Source organism: Phalacrocorax carbo, chromosome 1 (genome assembly GCF_963921805.1).
Source record: "Phalacrocorax carbo chromosome 1, bPhaCar2.1, whole genome shotgun sequence".
Taxonomy (NCBI): Eukaryota; Metazoa; Chordata; class Aves; order Suliformes; family Phalacrocoracidae; genus Phalacrocorax; species Phalacrocorax carbo.
This window is the reverse complement of record NC_087513.1, coordinates 48,217,088-48,233,800: the sequence shown is the minus strand read 5'-3', so window position 1 is coordinate 48,233,800 and position 16,713 is coordinate 48,217,088. Positions and strand designations below refer to the sequence as shown.

Below are 16,713 nucleotides of genomic sequence, written 5' to 3'. Positions count from 1 at the left end.
AAGGATAAGGGAAAATGGTCAGAATTGTCTGATTTCAATATTGGAATTAGATACCACACAGCATCTTGAAGTGTGATATACGACTTCATTTTCTTATAGGTTCTTTTATTGAACAAAGGGAAAAAATATAAGCAACACCTGTTCCTGATCTTACAGAACAAAACACTAGCACTACCACATTCCATCAGAAACAAACTATTCTGTTAAAACCACATTAGGGACAAAAAGTGTAAAAACTCTCTGCAAGGTTTTTTTCCATTTCCTAAATGCCTCAGTGTTTCACAAACAGTTTACCTCAGACATCGGAGTGCCCCAGAAGTCATTCTGAAACAGATTTTTTAAGGGAGTAGAAGGATGCAAATCTTTATTGTCCAAAATTGCTGAAACATCATCAAAAACAAAGCCACAAAAGAGACTGTTCCAGTAGCAGGCTGCCACCACACCAACTATTAGTGCTGCTTCCTTCAGGCTTACATCAGCCATCTTCTCTAAGAGTTTTCATGGACAAAAGCTGAAATACATGGACAGAATCTTGAGTAGCTTTACTCATTAAAAACTCAACTTTATTTATAAAGTCAAATTAAGACACCCAATATTTCAGAAGTTAATGACACTACATACCTAAAAATCAGGATAGAAAGCTTTCCTCAAATCTTACACAATTTAGTGTTTAAAAGAAGTACTCTCATTAGAAAGTGTACCCCTGAAAAGCCCTCACACAAGCTGGATACACTGCGACATTTCCTGTTTTATTAAAAAAAGATTGATGATAAATTTTAATGAAGTTTTTAGCAGACAGCTATGCAGTTCAAATGAATGCTGCAAACTGGAGAATTATGAAAATTAAGTTGTCTAGAACCTTGAGTAACTTAACATACTAACAAAGAATACTAACTTATCAACAAGGCAGTGTGTTAATTATTTGTGGTTTTAGGTTTAAAGGTGTTTCTCAAAATATTTCAAAAACAATTAAAAAAATTTTCAAATGCTTTGAAGAACAAACAGGAGACTTGAAGAACTTCATAAATATAGATGCTCAAGAACAGGTAAAGAAGGACACTAATAATAACAAAAAGTTTAACTTACCATTGAAGCTTATACTTTGCTCATTTTTTTTTATTCTTCATAAAAGTTCATGAAAAGGTTGTTTTTTTTCTCAACTCTGCCCGTTACTCCAATGTCACTGAATGTTCATGAAAGTCCTGTCTACAGAAAGATAGCATACAAAAAAGACACCACAAATGAACTTTATCGTACATCATTTTCTCTCATCTTGCATGAACTTCCTAAGCCCTAGAAACTATTAAAGAGCAGTTTTATGATTACTGAAAGAATAATATATGGATAACCCAATCAAAAGGTGCAACTCCTATGCATTGGGTTGTTCGAAAACACTGTTCTGCCTTGGAAGAATAAGAAGGTAACTAGAGGTCAAAGGCATTCCTTTTGACCACTAGTTGACACAGCATGGTTTACTGCCAATTGTTGGGACCAAAGATATTAAAAAGCTACAGACAGTTGAGCACTGATTTAGTTTTGAGAAAAAGCAGAGATGACTAAACAAAAACATACAGCATTTTCCCCAAAACTAGAGAGTGTTAAACCTAAGGATAAAACAGCTAATATTAGCCAGGTAATGTGGATCCATAAATATGTAAAAACACCAGTCTGTTGGGGTTCACACATTGAAGCTGATGAGTTATTTGGAAGCTATAGTCTGTTTTATTGCCTTTAGCCCTGAAATGCTTGTGTTTTTTGTTTTTTTTTTTGCTTTGGTTTGTTAGGTTTTTTAACTGTGTTTAGGTTTAAGTACACTATCCTCTAAAAACAGGCCACAGAGATCTCTCACCCAGATAGGTAATCTCAGTTGTGGTTTGCAGCCTGGGCCTGAGAGCAGAACAATCCCCTTTCACAACTAGTGGTAAAGGAGCAGTGCTACGGGAAAGAATTCATGTGCAACAAGATGCAGGTGCAGCTAAAATAAAACCAGGACAAAGATCATTTAAAAGAAATCAAACCAATCCATTTGGTGTTACTCACATAATGGCAGTGCAGGTTCTTTCTTCTTTTGTAGTGCTTGGAGCACTGGCTTCAAGCAAGAAAGAGCCTTCTTTCAAAGCTGCTACTGCCTTTGTAAAAAAAAACCAACAAAAAACAAAAACCAAAACCAACCAATGTTAAGTGTTAAAGGATGCTACTACAACTTTTTGCCTGGCTGGATCACAGTACATTAAAACACTAAGCCAAGATTAAGTTCAAACATATTTATGGTCGTCTTGGCAGCCAGAGGAATCTTATTAAAAAAAAGAAAACATAGCATACTACAGGAATACATGAGAAGACACCCCGCTTTTGTACTTCAACTCACCAAAGTATTTTAGTCGTGTCTCCCCCAAAAGAATGTGGAGGAGAAGAAACTGCCCTTGTCACCCTACTAGAAACAGTGTTTGAAACTCCTTGTTTACAACAGCTTCTGAACAGTTTCTTCTACTTCTTGAAGTTTGCTAGTTCTACTGAAAAGCAGTGACATCTGAAAAGGAGCTACAATGAACATATAATGACTTTCCAACATACAAGCCTGTAAGCCTGTATTTTTTAAATACCATGTTCCAAAAATTAATGGGACAAGATAATATTGCCACGCAGAACCAAACATAAGGTTTATTTAAATTCACCCTTTAAGAAAAAGCATCGCAAGGTGAGTAGGTTTTTGGTGAATTGAGGCTTCTTTATTAACAATGTAAGTTTACTGCATTGGTTGAAGCAGCAAGCCCTTGCAAGACACTGCTTTGTAAAGGAGTAACTCTGAGGAAATTCCTTAACAACTCTATTTCAGAAAGAGCTACTGCTACCCAACAATAAAAAAAAGACAATAGATTCCTAAGTATAGCCTCCTATCAAAAGGAAAAGCTTAACCAACCATAATTGCTAGCTCCTCAACTACTTTTTGTAGTTTTTACCTTTCTTTTCCCTAAATAGAATATATGTCAAGACAGCTACTTTACTTATCCCTTATTCCTAGGTAATTTTGATGCTTTCACAAGCCTTTCTTTTTGCTCTGAATTTCTAGTATTTCTTCCACCCAGAACTCTAACTTTACACCATTACTGACCATGCTGTTCCCTGACAGAGCTACATTTACCTACATTCCGACTGTAGGGAAAATACTGTTTTCATTTGAATGAAAGGGAACTCTTAGGTATAAAGAAATTAAGATTTTAGCTACACCCAAAGTCAGGTTTAAGTGGCTAGCACACCATAAGAGAAACCTGCTTGAGAACTCCAGGAAAAAATTCACCTTTAACAACACAATTTTATAATTTGGAATTTGCCCTCTCCTTTACATGCATATTTCAATCACCGATATGACTGCAAATACATGGCTATAATTTGGTCTTTCAAGACAAGTATATAAGCCACAGACACTCCAGGCAGTTCTGAACAGCTTACTAAATTTGTTCTAACGAATGAACATATGCAACAAAATGTATTGTTCTGGTTTTAGCAGCAAGTCACACAACACACTGTTTGAACTGTGCCAAACTTGGCAACCTCAAATGCATCACACTGTACCCTCCCAAATTTTTGTTGTGTGCAAAAGCACTAGTAGGTCTTGGCAACAGACAGGCATAATGGAAATCCAGGAGAGCCCCCATTTTCCAGCAATCTACCTCCAGGGCAAGCACAAAGAGAAAAATGGGAAATTCAAGGCCATGTACAATCTGAAGATTACACAAAACTGTAGCACTGTTACTTTATCACTTCTGACTTGCATTCTGGCATTCTAAGGTCTTACTTTCCTGAAATATTCTGTAAAGATACATAAAGTTAGGAAAATAACTTTTTCCACCTGGTCTGATTACAAGGTAGTTTAATGTTCTTGCTGAATTAAAGCATGAGTATGTAAGAGATGTTTCTGCAGTCCTTTACGTTAGCATAAGAAGACAGATTTTGAGGAAGGCTCACCATCAGAACTACTACTTCCTATCTGCTACCATAGCTGGGTTCACCACCAAACTCCAAGCTTCCAAGCTTCCAACCTGGAATCATCGTCAATGTTTTGAGAATGCAAGACCAAAACAGAGAGGGGCTTATAAAAGCTAATCTGTACTGGGTAAACCAGGCAAAAGTATGTCTGCCATTAATCTCAGTGGAAAACAGCAATTACTATTTGGCAGCCAAAACTCTTTTCACGTCAACTAATCTGCTGTAAGTTTGATGTTGGAAAGTAAGAAGCCATATAAGGAGTATGCAAAACCAAGATCACAGATGTGCAAGAGGCTGCTGAAGCCTTGGTATGATCGGGCTCCTCAAGTGAGTGATGGTGAATGCATATGTTCCCTTTTTTGCCCAACAGACATGTTGAAATTTGCTATCAACCCACATATAGTTTTGCAAGTAGCAGTACCTCAGCACTCCCAGTGATGGGTGTAGTGATAAATACCTGTAAAACACACTGCTTAACAAGTTGTTTGTTAATACAGGCTTGCTGTGATGGAGAACAACATCACTGACCGCTCCAACTTGTGTAAACAGATTGACTGTCCCTCAAGTTACTTTTTCATCTCTCCTACCCACTACTTTCACAGCTTGTAAGGTTGCCCATTAGATGCCTTAACTACCCCTTGGCTTGCATACCAGTTCGTGGTCTATGGAACACCCACAGAGCCCCCATTTGGCTGGATGAAATCAGGACAGACACATACTTTATTACCAAGATCTCTGTTGGATGTTTTAATTTACAAAAATAGCTGAACATGTAATGAAGAATATACAGCTGAAAACAATAAGCAGCAAGATAAGCCTTGCAAGACAAACTGCACGATGGTGAGAGCTGACTGTGGAAAGCAGAATGCCCAAGCTGCACAAAACACCTGACTGTTAGTCTAATTTTCTTAAGCTGTTTGTCACAGAAATCTGCATTTTGCACTGTACTGTTTTCATGCAAGTACAAAGACATTAAGTGGAAAGGATGGACAAGAAGCAGAGCTTCTAAGGTATGTAGTTTTCCTCTTCAAAATTGTTAAGAACCCTCTACGAGTTCATCCAGTCATCTCCTTCAAGAATTACAGACAATGAAAAAAAAAAAAGCCCACATAACCCCGAAAAAAACAAACCCAAAATTCTTTTCTAAAAGTAGGAAAACAAAATATTTCTTTACCATCACTACCAAATCCATGACACTACAGACAGTTTAGCACCGCATCCTGCAAAATAATAGTAGTCTACACAAAAAATTCAACACAAAAAAAATCTATAATGATGCTCTAAGAGTATCCTCAGTTGGGAAATCTGGGAGTGTAGGAGCCATTTTCTGCCCATATGAATTTAGGAAAAAATATGAAGGATTACAGCTGCAATCCCTAAATATGCAACAGTTATTCAGCATTCCATCATTAGCCATCACATAATAAACATGCTATCTGGCACCCTACATCAACAACAGCCCCTTGCAGGAGCAAATATATTTGTGTTGATTAGACACATCTTAATACCTAACTTCAGAAACTTACACATTTAAAAATTTTTCTTCTGCTGGGTAATGGCACTTGCCTCTTTTATACCCTGAAGGCCCCTAACGACAACTTCTGTTTCGATAAAGCCTACTTCAAAGAAAATGTTCTATGCGAGTCACTTTTTTCTTCTTTAGGAAAAAAGAAATGGGTAGTGGCAGTAATAGAGAATTTGAAAAACATGGCACTTCTGCATGGGAAAAAGCTTGTACAATTGACCTAATCCCTATGAGGATTCCCACAGAAGCTGACAAGAACAAATGTGATTATTAAAATTCATCTCAAACAGGTGTCCCAATTGCAAAGTTTCAACCTGTTCCAGTTTTTCTATGAAAGTTCTTACTACTCCTGAAAATACAGAGCGTAATTGACATGTTATTGATATTTGCAGCTTTTGATACAGTCAATATTTTGAAAGTCAGTTCAAGTTGTCAGGAAACTTTTCACCCTATTCACTGTCCATAACAGAATATTACTATAGTCTAAAGATAGAATTTTTTTTATCAATCTCATATTTGGAGAATATTTTCATTCACACTTTATTTTATTAAATATTCATACATTTTATAAATACACCTGATGCTTTTCAGCCATACAGAGATGCTAACATTTTCAATCATAATCAAACTGCAGCTGTTTTCTGGAAATGACAACGTAAGCATCAGTGAGGCAACAGAGTCTGTAACTCCACAGAGTCACTTTGATAAACGGCACCTTGTATGTGCAGTGAGAAGCATAATTACTACGTAAATCTCAAGGAACTTAATTTTGTGTTATATTAATTAGGATGCTGGAAAACAAAAACCAGGCAATTTGCATACGGATCAGGCAGTTTCTTGAAAATCTCTGAAAACAAACTAATGAGCGTTTATGCACATGCTTAATCCATAAAACATGTGCTTCCCACTCTCCTGTTTGGAGCTATAAAGCCAGTGACCAGATAGACATACACAAAGAAGCTACCAAATAGTCGTGCATCTCCTTTACTCTGGAGACATGTACTTTGATAACCATTGAGGTCCTGAACTGTTCAAAACATATTTATAGTTTACATGGTAAACCATCAAATTACCAAAGGCGGAAGAAAAAAAAAAGACCTGTTAAAACCACTCCTAGATTTACTTTTATTTTTAAACAGGTGAGCAAAAAGTTAATCTAAGAGCTGGTGGCTGAACTGATGAATATCGTCAGAGATATATATACACAAAATGTGTTACCAAACTGAGTAGTATATTAACTCAAAAATAGCATTTTAGTTCAGCTTCTGAAGCTCTGCTCATGTCCTAATTTGTCTTGCCTACTTGCTACCCTTTCTGTATTTTTATTTTTGGCTAACTTGAATATTCTTTCTGCTGACTTGATACGATTGTTTAATGACAGAAAGAGATCATAATTTTGTTTCTGTTGCAGCAGAACTAAGTCAGTATATTTTAGGGTACTCTGGTAGAAACAAGTCTCAAAACATAAACTAATTTAAAAATGGGTGAGATGAAGACACAGGTTTATCTGGTGGTTTAGTTTAAATTTGTTCACTGGTGCAGCAGTCAGTTGAAATACAAGCCACATAGGTATGGTTTGTATTTTAAGGTATTTCATACCTTATGAGATTCTGTTAATCTCATACTTCAAAGTCAAGCCTTTGGGGGGGCGTGGGGGGCTGTTGGTTTTTTTTTCTCCTCATATGACACTGATGCAAAAATACTGTCTCTAAAATAATGCTGATCAAACAAATCAATACTCAGTGTTCTAGAAGTACCACAGCAGAAACTGTATATTTGTTAACTTCAAAGAATAACCAAACAAAAGCTACATGGGTGGCATGAGCTGAAAAGACAGCCTTTAGACTCTGCTGTGCATGTCCTTATTTAGTATGCTTGGTCTGTACATGACTTCTTGTGGTACTTTTAATAACATTCCGTTAGATCTTTCATATTGCAGTTTTTATATTAGGTTTTTGAAATGGCACACTCTTTTCAGAACTGTGGTTTAACATGGATGCCTAACTCTTCTATCAGGGTAGGTCAAGCTGTGTACTATGGGGCTAAAATATTCTTTGGCTCCAGAACCACAAGCATTTATTCCCACCAAAAGAAGATCCACTGACACAAAGTTTGTCACATGATTAAATATGATGCAGAACAAAAGAAAAACTAATTCACTTGCTCTAAGTTATTCTGTATTTTGAACCTTTTCTAATTTTGTGTGGGGTTAATACTTCCATTCTTTTCACTCTTTTTTTTCCCTTTCGGAAGTTTTCATGCCCACCTCAAAATCTCCTTTAGTTCTGCATCAATCTTCTTTACTAGCTGCAGTACATAATTATAACCTAGATATCCACAGGGGGATTCATTACCTGAAAGCTCATCTTGCAGCAAGGCAGCATTATTCTCTGTGGATCACCTGCTCCCACCTATAAAAGTACCCCTACTAAAAAAATCCTTGCTTTACACTTCACCATAATTTTTAATTTTAGAAACATTTCCCATTTATGAAATATAATCCTAACTAAATTTGCTTTTCTTATCCAATATGGAGCTGTAATTAACCAATTTCTGGGTGAGATATAAAGTCTTTACTTTCAGTCAAGAGTTATGCCATGACTGGACCGAGTTGCATAACTATAAGGTTCACCAAGCATCTCGTGTCTTGCTGGCCTTCAATAAATATCACCACTAATCAAGAGACAGCAAAGAAAAAGAAAACTATGAATAATCTATAAAAAGGCAAGAGTCCAAGGATGACATTATGAACTTTCTCCTTCCGTTAAGAAACAAAAAAAAAAATCTTACAGCTCTCCACAACTGCTGAATGAACACAAAGATATACACACGCCTCAAACGGCTCCTGACTTTCCTTTTTTATTTGAAAAGACGTGTTCACATCTATTTAGCTAGAACACGGGACCCCAAACCTCCTGGCCGATCAGATCCCTACCACCGCCCAGACTTCCTCGCTGGCCACCGGTACCCAATGGACCCGAGCCGTCTATAGACGCGATCTTTTCCCGTACCGCTCCGCAAGCTGCGTGGGCCCGGGCCCACACCTACGCGGACAGCGCCGCAGCCCCCCGACCACGCAGGAACGAGCCCACTGCCCCGGGGCGAGGCAAGAGACCTGAGGCAGGGGACCTGAGGCCGGGGGGAGCCGGGCAAGCGGCCGCCGCCAGGAAGGCCAGGCAAGGTAGCAGGCCGAGCCGGGCCGCCCGCCCGGGCCCCGCTCATGCGGCGCGCAAGCCTGACCGGGGACCGAGGCTGCGCCGCAGCCCAGCGCTCCACAGGCACGGAGGGCTTACGGAGGAGGCCCGGCAGGCACGGCCGGGGGAGCAAGGACCACCCGCCGATGCGGGCAGCAGTTAGGCTAGGCCAGACTGGACCGGCCCCTCCCGCCCCTCAAATCCCGTCTGTGGGGGAACGGTCCCCAGCCCGCCGCTGCCCGCCCTACCTGAGGGATAGCGGAGAAAGCGGCCTCACCGGCGGCACCACCACCCGCTCCGCTGCCGCCGCCACCCTCGGCCAGCAGAGGCTGCCGGGAACCCGCCCCCTGCCCGGGGCGGCAGGCCCCGAAGCACGCCGGGAGCGGAGGTCCCGGAGGAGCCGCGCGGCACGCTGGGACAGGCGGCCCGCCGGCGGCGGCCCAGCCCCAGTGAAACGGCTCGCCCGAGAGGGATCGCGCCGCCCTGCGCCGCGCCCGCCTCCCCGCTGCGCGGCTGTGCGGTACCCGGGGACCGGGAGTGCCCGGCGGGCACCGCGGGGCCCACGCGCCCACGAGTATCCGGGTCCCCGGGAGCGGAGCCGGCGGGACAGTTTGATGGCGTCGCCTAGCAGCGGCGTCCGCCGTCCTCGGGGAGCGGTGAGGCCAAGGGGACGGGGATGCCCGCCGGCCGCGGCGCTGCTCTGACGAAGGAGGCCGGGATCGCTGCGCAGCGGGGCCGGGCGGGGCGGCGGGTCCCAGGCGGAGGCGCCCAGGCGCGGGCGTCGTGGCCCCGCGGTGCCTGGGGGAGGCTGCGGCCCGCCGTGTCGGCTCTCGACTGATGCCTCCTCAGCTCTGCCCTGCCATGGGGACAGATGGACACAAAATAAGGCGATTTGTTAGAGTCAGATGACATGGCGGCAAAATTGTCTCTCAGCAGCGTCCTGGAGCGATCGCCGTTGGTCACTGTATCGTTCCCAGGGCTGGGATATACAAATTGGAAGAAAATAGGAACCTGGCACAAGATCCCATTTTGATTGTGGCTTTGTAGTTCAGATCTAGTGCTCTGTAGAGCTGATGGATGAGCTAGTTTGGGTAACGTAATTTGAAAATGAGAAGTAGCTTAAGCGGTGTTAATCCCTGTAAACTAATAAGGAGTTAGCAGAGCACATCTCGCACACGGCTATGCGGCTTCTTGGTGTTCAGTCTTGCTCAAGTATACATGGCTCAGTGCTACACGTTGTACACAGCTTTATGGAAGGAGAACTGCTATTCCTGCTACTGCTTAATCTCACTGTGATGATAAGGTATCTTGCATGGTAGTTTAGCTGCCTCTTCACATGGTTTCTTGTAGGCAGCACAGAACATTATTGTTGTTCCGACAGTACTCAGACGTGCCCACCAGACCTGCTTTTCTATCTGCCCTTGCTGAACTTTGTAGCATATGGCCATTTTACATATGTTTGATTCCTTCAGTAAGTCGAGAAGATCTTGTGACATCTAATGCCAAATGCACATCTATTTCACACTTTTAGTAGAATCATGATCTCAGTGTCTCACCACACAGATCATCTGTCCACTAAAAGCACAGGTTCTAGTTGAGGGCAAGGGGTCAGCTAAATTCTATGATAGAAAACTCTTCAGTTAAATAAGTTCTCTCTTATTGTCCTTTGGTACATACATACTGCGGAACATACTATGTGCTTAGGTTGTGCCCCCACACCTTACTATATAGGTGGTCTCCCAACAAGTTGGATTATTTTCTTTATGTACAGATATCTCTCCTTTTGGGTTAAATTTTAGGACTGATACTTTCTTAAGACATTATTTTATGAGTTAAGAGAAAAAGAGATTTGAAAGATGGAAGGTAGGAAAAGATTGACAGTAGTAGGGTTGTGTATTTGCTTTCAGAATAGTTTTGGTTGTTGTGCATTTCATACCCATAACTGCTACATCTAATTTTTTAAGAAAAAATTATGTTTTTTTTAAAAAAACAACCCTTAAACAAGTATGTCAATGGAATCAAGTGGAATTCAAGTAACTGAAGAAGTAGGAGTGCCAAGATCAGTATGCACCTACATGTGATTTTCTCATATTTTCCTTTGCCATCTACAACAAAGCAGAAAAGCAAAAATGTGTATATGATATCCTTACGAAGTCATAGAATATATGGAATGCATGTTTCCTAAAACATATGGCAAACACTGAAGAAATGGTAAATGTAGGGGACCTCTCAAGTAGTTCACTTATTCAGGAAAGATGAGGAAAGGTTGATCTTTATGCTCTCTTAAGCATACAGATGGATTTCAGAGTCTTACAGCTCTTTCAGACTGCTTAGGCACATTTTTTGGGCACATAATACCAGTTAGTCATTCATTAAGGAAGGAAGTTCAGTTGTTGAGTCTTTAAACTGCTGGATGATGAACAGGGTGCCTGATGGAACAGATCTCAAAATACCATGCTTAGCTTAGGACATTATTACAGTTATTGATTGAGCTTGATTTTTTTTCTATGAAATATATATCCTTGCTGTATCATTAGTTTTTTGAATAATAATGGATTTAATATTCTAGTTAGTTTTATTTCTTTCTTAATTTTCATAGCCATTTATGCCATATTCATAATTTAGGACAATAAGTAGATTAAAAAACGTTCTGTTTGAAACTTGGCAGAATCTGATTTTTGAAATTTTGATAATAAAGGCAAGAGACATCTCCAGAGAACAGAATAACCCAAGACTTCCAATCTCTTCTGCCTTTTTCAGATACTGCGTTGACTTTCAGATATATGAGAAGTCACTGTGGTCCGCAGCATCCGGCAGGTAAGCAGTAGAACAAAACTTTCTGATCACATTTTTGTCAGTTTCCAGATTGTTTACTGTCCTTTATAAATTCAAGTATTCTAATCAAAAGGAAAGGATATTTTATACAAGAGTTTAATATCTTAGAAATGAATGTCAAGAAACAGATGCTCATAGATTCAAACTAAAGCAGGTGTTGCTTGTGTTTTAAGTATTAAAAATAATGAATTTGTGACTGTAAGGAGATGCTTATCTTGTGAGGGCTGGTTCAAATGGCATCCATTGTGTTTATTCCTTAACATAAAAATACCACATTGAGAGGTGGGGAGGAAAAGAAGGATATTAAAGTTAAAATAGAGGTTTCTTATGTGTCCTGATCTTCACTGTTAGTGTCACAAATTCATTGAATCAGCATGATGTAATTTTTCACTTAAAAACGGTTTTACTATAATCTCCTTGTTTACAGTAGACCAAAATGTGAATGCAGTGTTAATCAGTGTAACAAAATCAATACAGTTTTAAAAATCATCTTGTGTGATTCAGTGGCCAGCCTCCTTTACATGATTTGACCTAAACTGACTGGCACCGATAATGTCTGATAATTGTTATTTACATTTTTGTGCCAGGAAAAATTATAAATTCAGCATGGCACCCATTTTAGATTGGAAGAAGCTTATGAAAGTTGATCCAGATGCTCTGCCTCATCAAGAGGAGCTAGCAGACAGATTGCTGGAGACCATGTCCAAGGTACTCAAGGGGAAAACCGAACGTAAGGGTTTTGTTATGCATTCTTCCCTAAACTGCCTCTGGTCCTTCGTGTACATCAATGGTTTATTTTGTGGATTTTGTTGATATTTGGATATAAACACTGTTGTCTCTTTCCTTAGGTTGATGGGAAAGACTTAAAAACTGAAACTCCAGAACAACTTATACACCTTTTTAAAATTACTCAGTCGCTAATGAAGGTTTGTATTAATCTCACTTTCTACGATTCTGCAGATGCATTTGTTTATTTTTTGTTTAAATGAAAGCATCATTACTCTTTTTTTCCTTTTCCTTCATTTAACACACTGGTTACTCCTAAGAGCATTTATATGCTAAATGTGTGCTTGCACCACACCAGAGTATCTGCTTGTAGCTGTTGGGATTATGGCATGTAGCAGTGGGAAGTGAATGGGGCTAACATAGTTATACAGTTGAGGAACTTTAGTTTTATACATGGAAAATGCAAACAAATATCTCAAAAACTGATTAGACATTGTAAGTTATTGGTAATGATTTAACTTTAATAGAAGTTTTTGTGGTAGGTTGATGTTTTAGAGTAAATAAAAATGTCACCATAAATGAAGAAACACTGCCATCCTAAAACTGATCCTATAAATCTATCATACTTTCTTGTACTTACTCATAAATGTACTGAAAGCAAGAAATAACAGCAGCATGTGTTAGCACATGGGTTTTAGAGAGGCTTTTTTACTGTTTTTAATTCTCAGGGGTATGCTTCTGAATGTAGAATGCCCTGTAGAATAAATTACTAAAGAAGATACTTCAACAATTTGAACTTCTTACTTGTTAGCATGAGAAGAAATGGGAGTGGTTTCATTTGTTTAAAGAGAGAAAATTGATGTTCGTTTGTAAATGTTTTCATCGTTTTAAACATGAGGTCTGTGGAACAATCTTTTAATTTACATTAGTGGTAAATATTTCTTCTTTGTTTACTATACTTCTTTCCCAGATGAAAGCTCAAGAAGTAGAGCTGGCTCTAGAAGAAGTTGAAAAAGCTGGGGAAGAGCAAGCCAAATGTGGTAAGCAAGCCTTTTTATGCTGTTCCTAAGTGATTTGTTAAATGTAATTTTTAGGGTTTTTTCTGTAAGTTTAGGGAACTGAATAAAATACCAACTGCACTGAAGTCAGTTGCTTCCATGAAGCCAAATACTTAAAGATTAAGGTTAACCATTGTTGTTTTATGTACTTTTAACCTTGTTGGGTAATTCACTATATCTCTTCTATTTTAACAGAAAATCAATTTAAAACAAAGGTGATGAAACTTCAAAATGAATTAGAGGTATGTTTTAAAATTTTGTTAGTTTATAGAGTGCTGTTTGGTGGCGTTTCTTTACTGGGTTTTTTAGACTTGTATTGCAATCTAGTAAAGAAATGTAATAGCCCTACATTTTAGCTAAAACTTTTTATTGGCTTTTGAACATTAACCAGCCTCAGGTTTGCAAAGAGCTGGAGGTACAATAAATTTTTTTATACTTTAATAAATCCCATTTCTTTTTAGAGATTTCTTTTGTTGAAAGAAGCTAGTGAGCCCTTCCTGTTGTTTTTTCTGAATATTAGGCATGTTAGTCTTAGCATCTGCCTTTTTTGTTTTAGTTCTTTCTATTTTGAAGAACTATACTAAATTTATGTTATTTTAATTCTCTTAAGATGGCACAAAGATCTGCTGGTAGTCGTGACACTCGGTTTTTGCGTGATGAGATCCGCCAACTGGAAAAACAATTAGAGCAAAAAGAGAGACAGTTAACAGATATAGAAAAAGAATTGGAAAAAGAGAAGAAAGTGAATGAACAGGTAAGAAGGACTTCAGCCTGACATATTTAAAAGCTGTTCTGACCCATCTTTTCTTTTGATGTTCTGAAAAAAGCCTCTGAAATAAAAAAAAAAACATTGATGAAATTGACTGCTGTGCATGCATTTTTGGCTTTGTTTCTGGACTTCTTTGTTTTCATAGTTTGTGGTGTTAGTGGTACATATAAAGGTTTTCCATCCTGTTACAGCTTGCTCTTCGAAATGAAGATGCTGAAAATGAAAACATCAAATTAAGGAGAGAGGTTAGTAAAGAATTATTTCTGATTTACTGTATTTTTAACTTCATTTATAAATATATTATTAGCTTTCTGTATTTATAATCTTTGGCATGGTGTCTAATTCTGTTTTAGAACATATCCTGGTTACTGGTACAAAGAGAATATGGAATTTTAATCACATTTAGCAAATATATAGTACATCTGCTTCAGTAAAACTTAGTTAATTGATATCAGGAGGCGTCTACCTTTGAATTTACATAGTACTACTGTGCATTAATTTTGTCTGGATTTTGTGTTTTGAATTTTTAGTATTTTTCTTAAATGCTATTGGCAAATAAATTTGGTAGATATTAGACAGGATTCAGTTTATGCTAGCTGCTTTTGCTAAGATTGATTGGTTAAAATAAAATTACAAAAAGTCAAAAGTTAATATAACAATAAATGCAAAGATAGAGTTAACATTATTACTATAATTTTTTAAAATCATTCTCCTGAAACACTTTTTCTAGCTGATTTTAGGAAAAAATTGCATGTTTTATAGCATTTAATACCTGTAGTCTTGGCCTCTGAGACAATAAAACAGACAGCAAAAGTTAAATTAACGTCCTGGGGGGAGACCTTGAGAATCATTCCTCACGATGCCCATTTATGTGTGTGTATGTATGTACATGCATGCACAGGTAAATAGAAAACTCTGTTTTGTCTCTATATTGATTCCTATTTAGTCTTCCTAAAGCAAAGACAATTTCTAATATTTTTTATGCTTTGTTCTCTTGATCTTGTTCTCTCCTTTTTAATCCGAAGAAAAAACACATAAAGAAAAAGGTGAGGCTTCTAAGTTTTTTAAAAGCAGACTGTAGGAATTTGGATGGCTTTTGACTGTCTTAGCTCTTTGTGTTAGCTTGGTAGACACTTTATCTTCAACTCTTCAAAATAGATTTAAGTTTGGATTGCCTTCTCTGCAGAATGAACAATTGCGTCAGGATGTAGTCGACTATCAGAGGCAAATAGATTCTCAAAAAGAAGCAATTCTGTCACGAAGAGGAGAGGATTCTGATTACAGATCACAGTTGTCAAAAAAGAACTTTGAGCTTGTCCAGTATTTGGATGAAATTCAGGTAAAATCTATGCATGCTATTGAGTGTTTATTAGAGTGTTACTGACAATAGTGTTTTTCACAAAGCTATGTCAATTTACAGATTAGGTCACGTGCAGTAAGGGAATTCGTAATGCATTTGTGTTCTGTGATGCATATATTCTGCATCTGTGAATCTGGCAGAGTTAATGAAGTTACTGGCAGTGGGAGATGTGTCTTATTTGCTGTTAGGATTTGTTGAGATTGATGATCTAGAGGTGAAATACTGTCTTTTGTGCTAATTTCCTGTAAGACTTTCAAGTCTTACGTTTAAGGTAGTTACCAGTTAGTGCTTATGCAGGTATTAAGATGTGCACTTTTTAAAAGCAACTTTTAAAAAAAATTTTGCAGAATTTGAGTGAAGCTAATGAGAAGTTAGACATTCAAAACCAAGAAATGAGGAAGAATCTTGAGGAATCAGTGCAAGAAATGGAGAAGATGACTGATGAATACAACAAAATGAAACTAATTGTGCAACAATCTGATATTGTTATGGATCAGTTAAGAAAAGAGAAAGAACAGTACAAATTTCAAGTAAGAAATGACTCTTACATTATTGAATGTAATTTTTTTTTAGGTTTATATTGTACTTTTATGTTTCAGTTTAAACACATTTAACACATCCAGCTAAAAACACATGCTCTGCAGAAATAACACTCCAAATTAGTGTGATCTTTGAATTTGGTGGATATTTTAAAACTTAGCTGCAGATCACAGCATTTTTTTATAGAAAATGTTAGTCATACTCTGTTGTTAGGAGTCACGACCTTTCTTGCTTGTACTGCTAACCTGTTAAATTGTATGTATATGATGTAGTGTTTTTGTACGCATACGTTGGTTAAGCAAAACGTTTTTGTCATACAGTGTTCATCCAAATGGCATTTCTAGGTTCAGGAGCTTTCAGACCAGCTGAAAGCAAAGATTGAGGAAGATGATCCACTCATGGCAGCTGTAAATGAAAAAGTTGAGGAATGGAAGGTATGTTTTAATACTTCTAAAATTATTTTTAGGAATTATTTCAAGTGTTCTGATGGTATTTTATATTCTTTGCAGAAAATCTTAGCTTCAAAAGACGATGAACTCCTGGAGTATCAGCAAACATTGTTTAACTTGAAAGAGAAAATGAAAATGTCCGAACTTGATGTAGGCAGAAACAGTATACTGGCCCTTCAGCAGGTACAGTCTATGTGAGAAATTACACACATAGAAATTACCATTCACTAAATATGCTAGTGACCAAATAATTATTTGGTCTTTCAGTTT

At 38.3% G+C, this 16,713-nt stretch overlaps 2 protein-coding genes across 7 annotated transcripts in view; one reads left to right on the top strand and one right to left on the bottom strand.

Annotated features, from left to right (window-relative positions):
- Positions 1–9,067, bottom strand: part of TMTC3 (transmembrane O-mannosyltransferase targeting cadherins 3) — a 33,024-nt gene extending 23,957 nt beyond the window's left edge. Inside the window, exons 1-4 of one of the 4 annotated variants that reach the window (XM_064450525.1) lie at positions 8,955–9,046; positions 2,041–2,129; positions 1,087–1,206; positions 295–511 (exon numbers count right to left, since the gene is read on the bottom strand). In XM_064450525.1, the coding sequence (XP_064306595.1) occupies positions 295–483 (189 nt within the window). In that variant the 5' untranslated portion in view covers positions 484–511; positions 1,087–1,206; positions 2,041–2,129; positions 8,955–9,046. Of the gene's footprint in view, positions 1–294; positions 512–1,086; positions 1,207–2,040; positions 2,130–8,954 lie in introns of all 4 variants that reach the window. The other 3 variants (XM_064450531.1, XM_064450518.1, XM_064450540.1) reach the window with 3 other exon arrangements.
- Positions 9,068–9,132: 65 nt separating this feature from the next.
- The window catches only part of CEP290 (centrosomal protein 290), a 55,187-nt gene continuing 47,606 nt past the window's right edge, over positions 9,133–16,713 (top strand). For all 3 annotated transcript variants that reach the window (XM_064450495.1, XM_064450485.1, XM_064450493.1), the window contains exons 1-12: positions 9,133–9,362; positions 11,467–11,523; positions 12,129–12,249; positions 12,390–12,467; positions 13,238–13,307; positions 13,521–13,567; positions 13,936–14,079; positions 14,286–14,339; positions 15,281–15,433; positions 15,802–15,984; positions 16,339–16,428; positions 16,504–16,626. In XM_064450495.1, the coding sequence (XP_064306565.1) occupies positions 12,148–12,249; positions 12,390–12,467; positions 13,238–13,307; positions 13,521–13,567; positions 13,936–14,079; positions 14,286–14,339; positions 15,281–15,433; positions 15,802–15,984; positions 16,339–16,428; positions 16,504–16,626 (1,044 nt within the window). In that variant the 5' untranslated portion in view covers positions 9,133–9,362; positions 11,467–11,523; positions 12,129–12,147. The remainder of the gene's footprint in view (positions 9,363–11,466; positions 11,524–12,128; positions 12,250–12,389; positions 12,468–13,237; positions 13,308–13,520; positions 13,568–13,935; positions 14,080–14,285; positions 14,340–15,280; positions 15,434–15,801; positions 15,985–16,338; positions 16,429–16,503; positions 16,627–16,713) is intronic.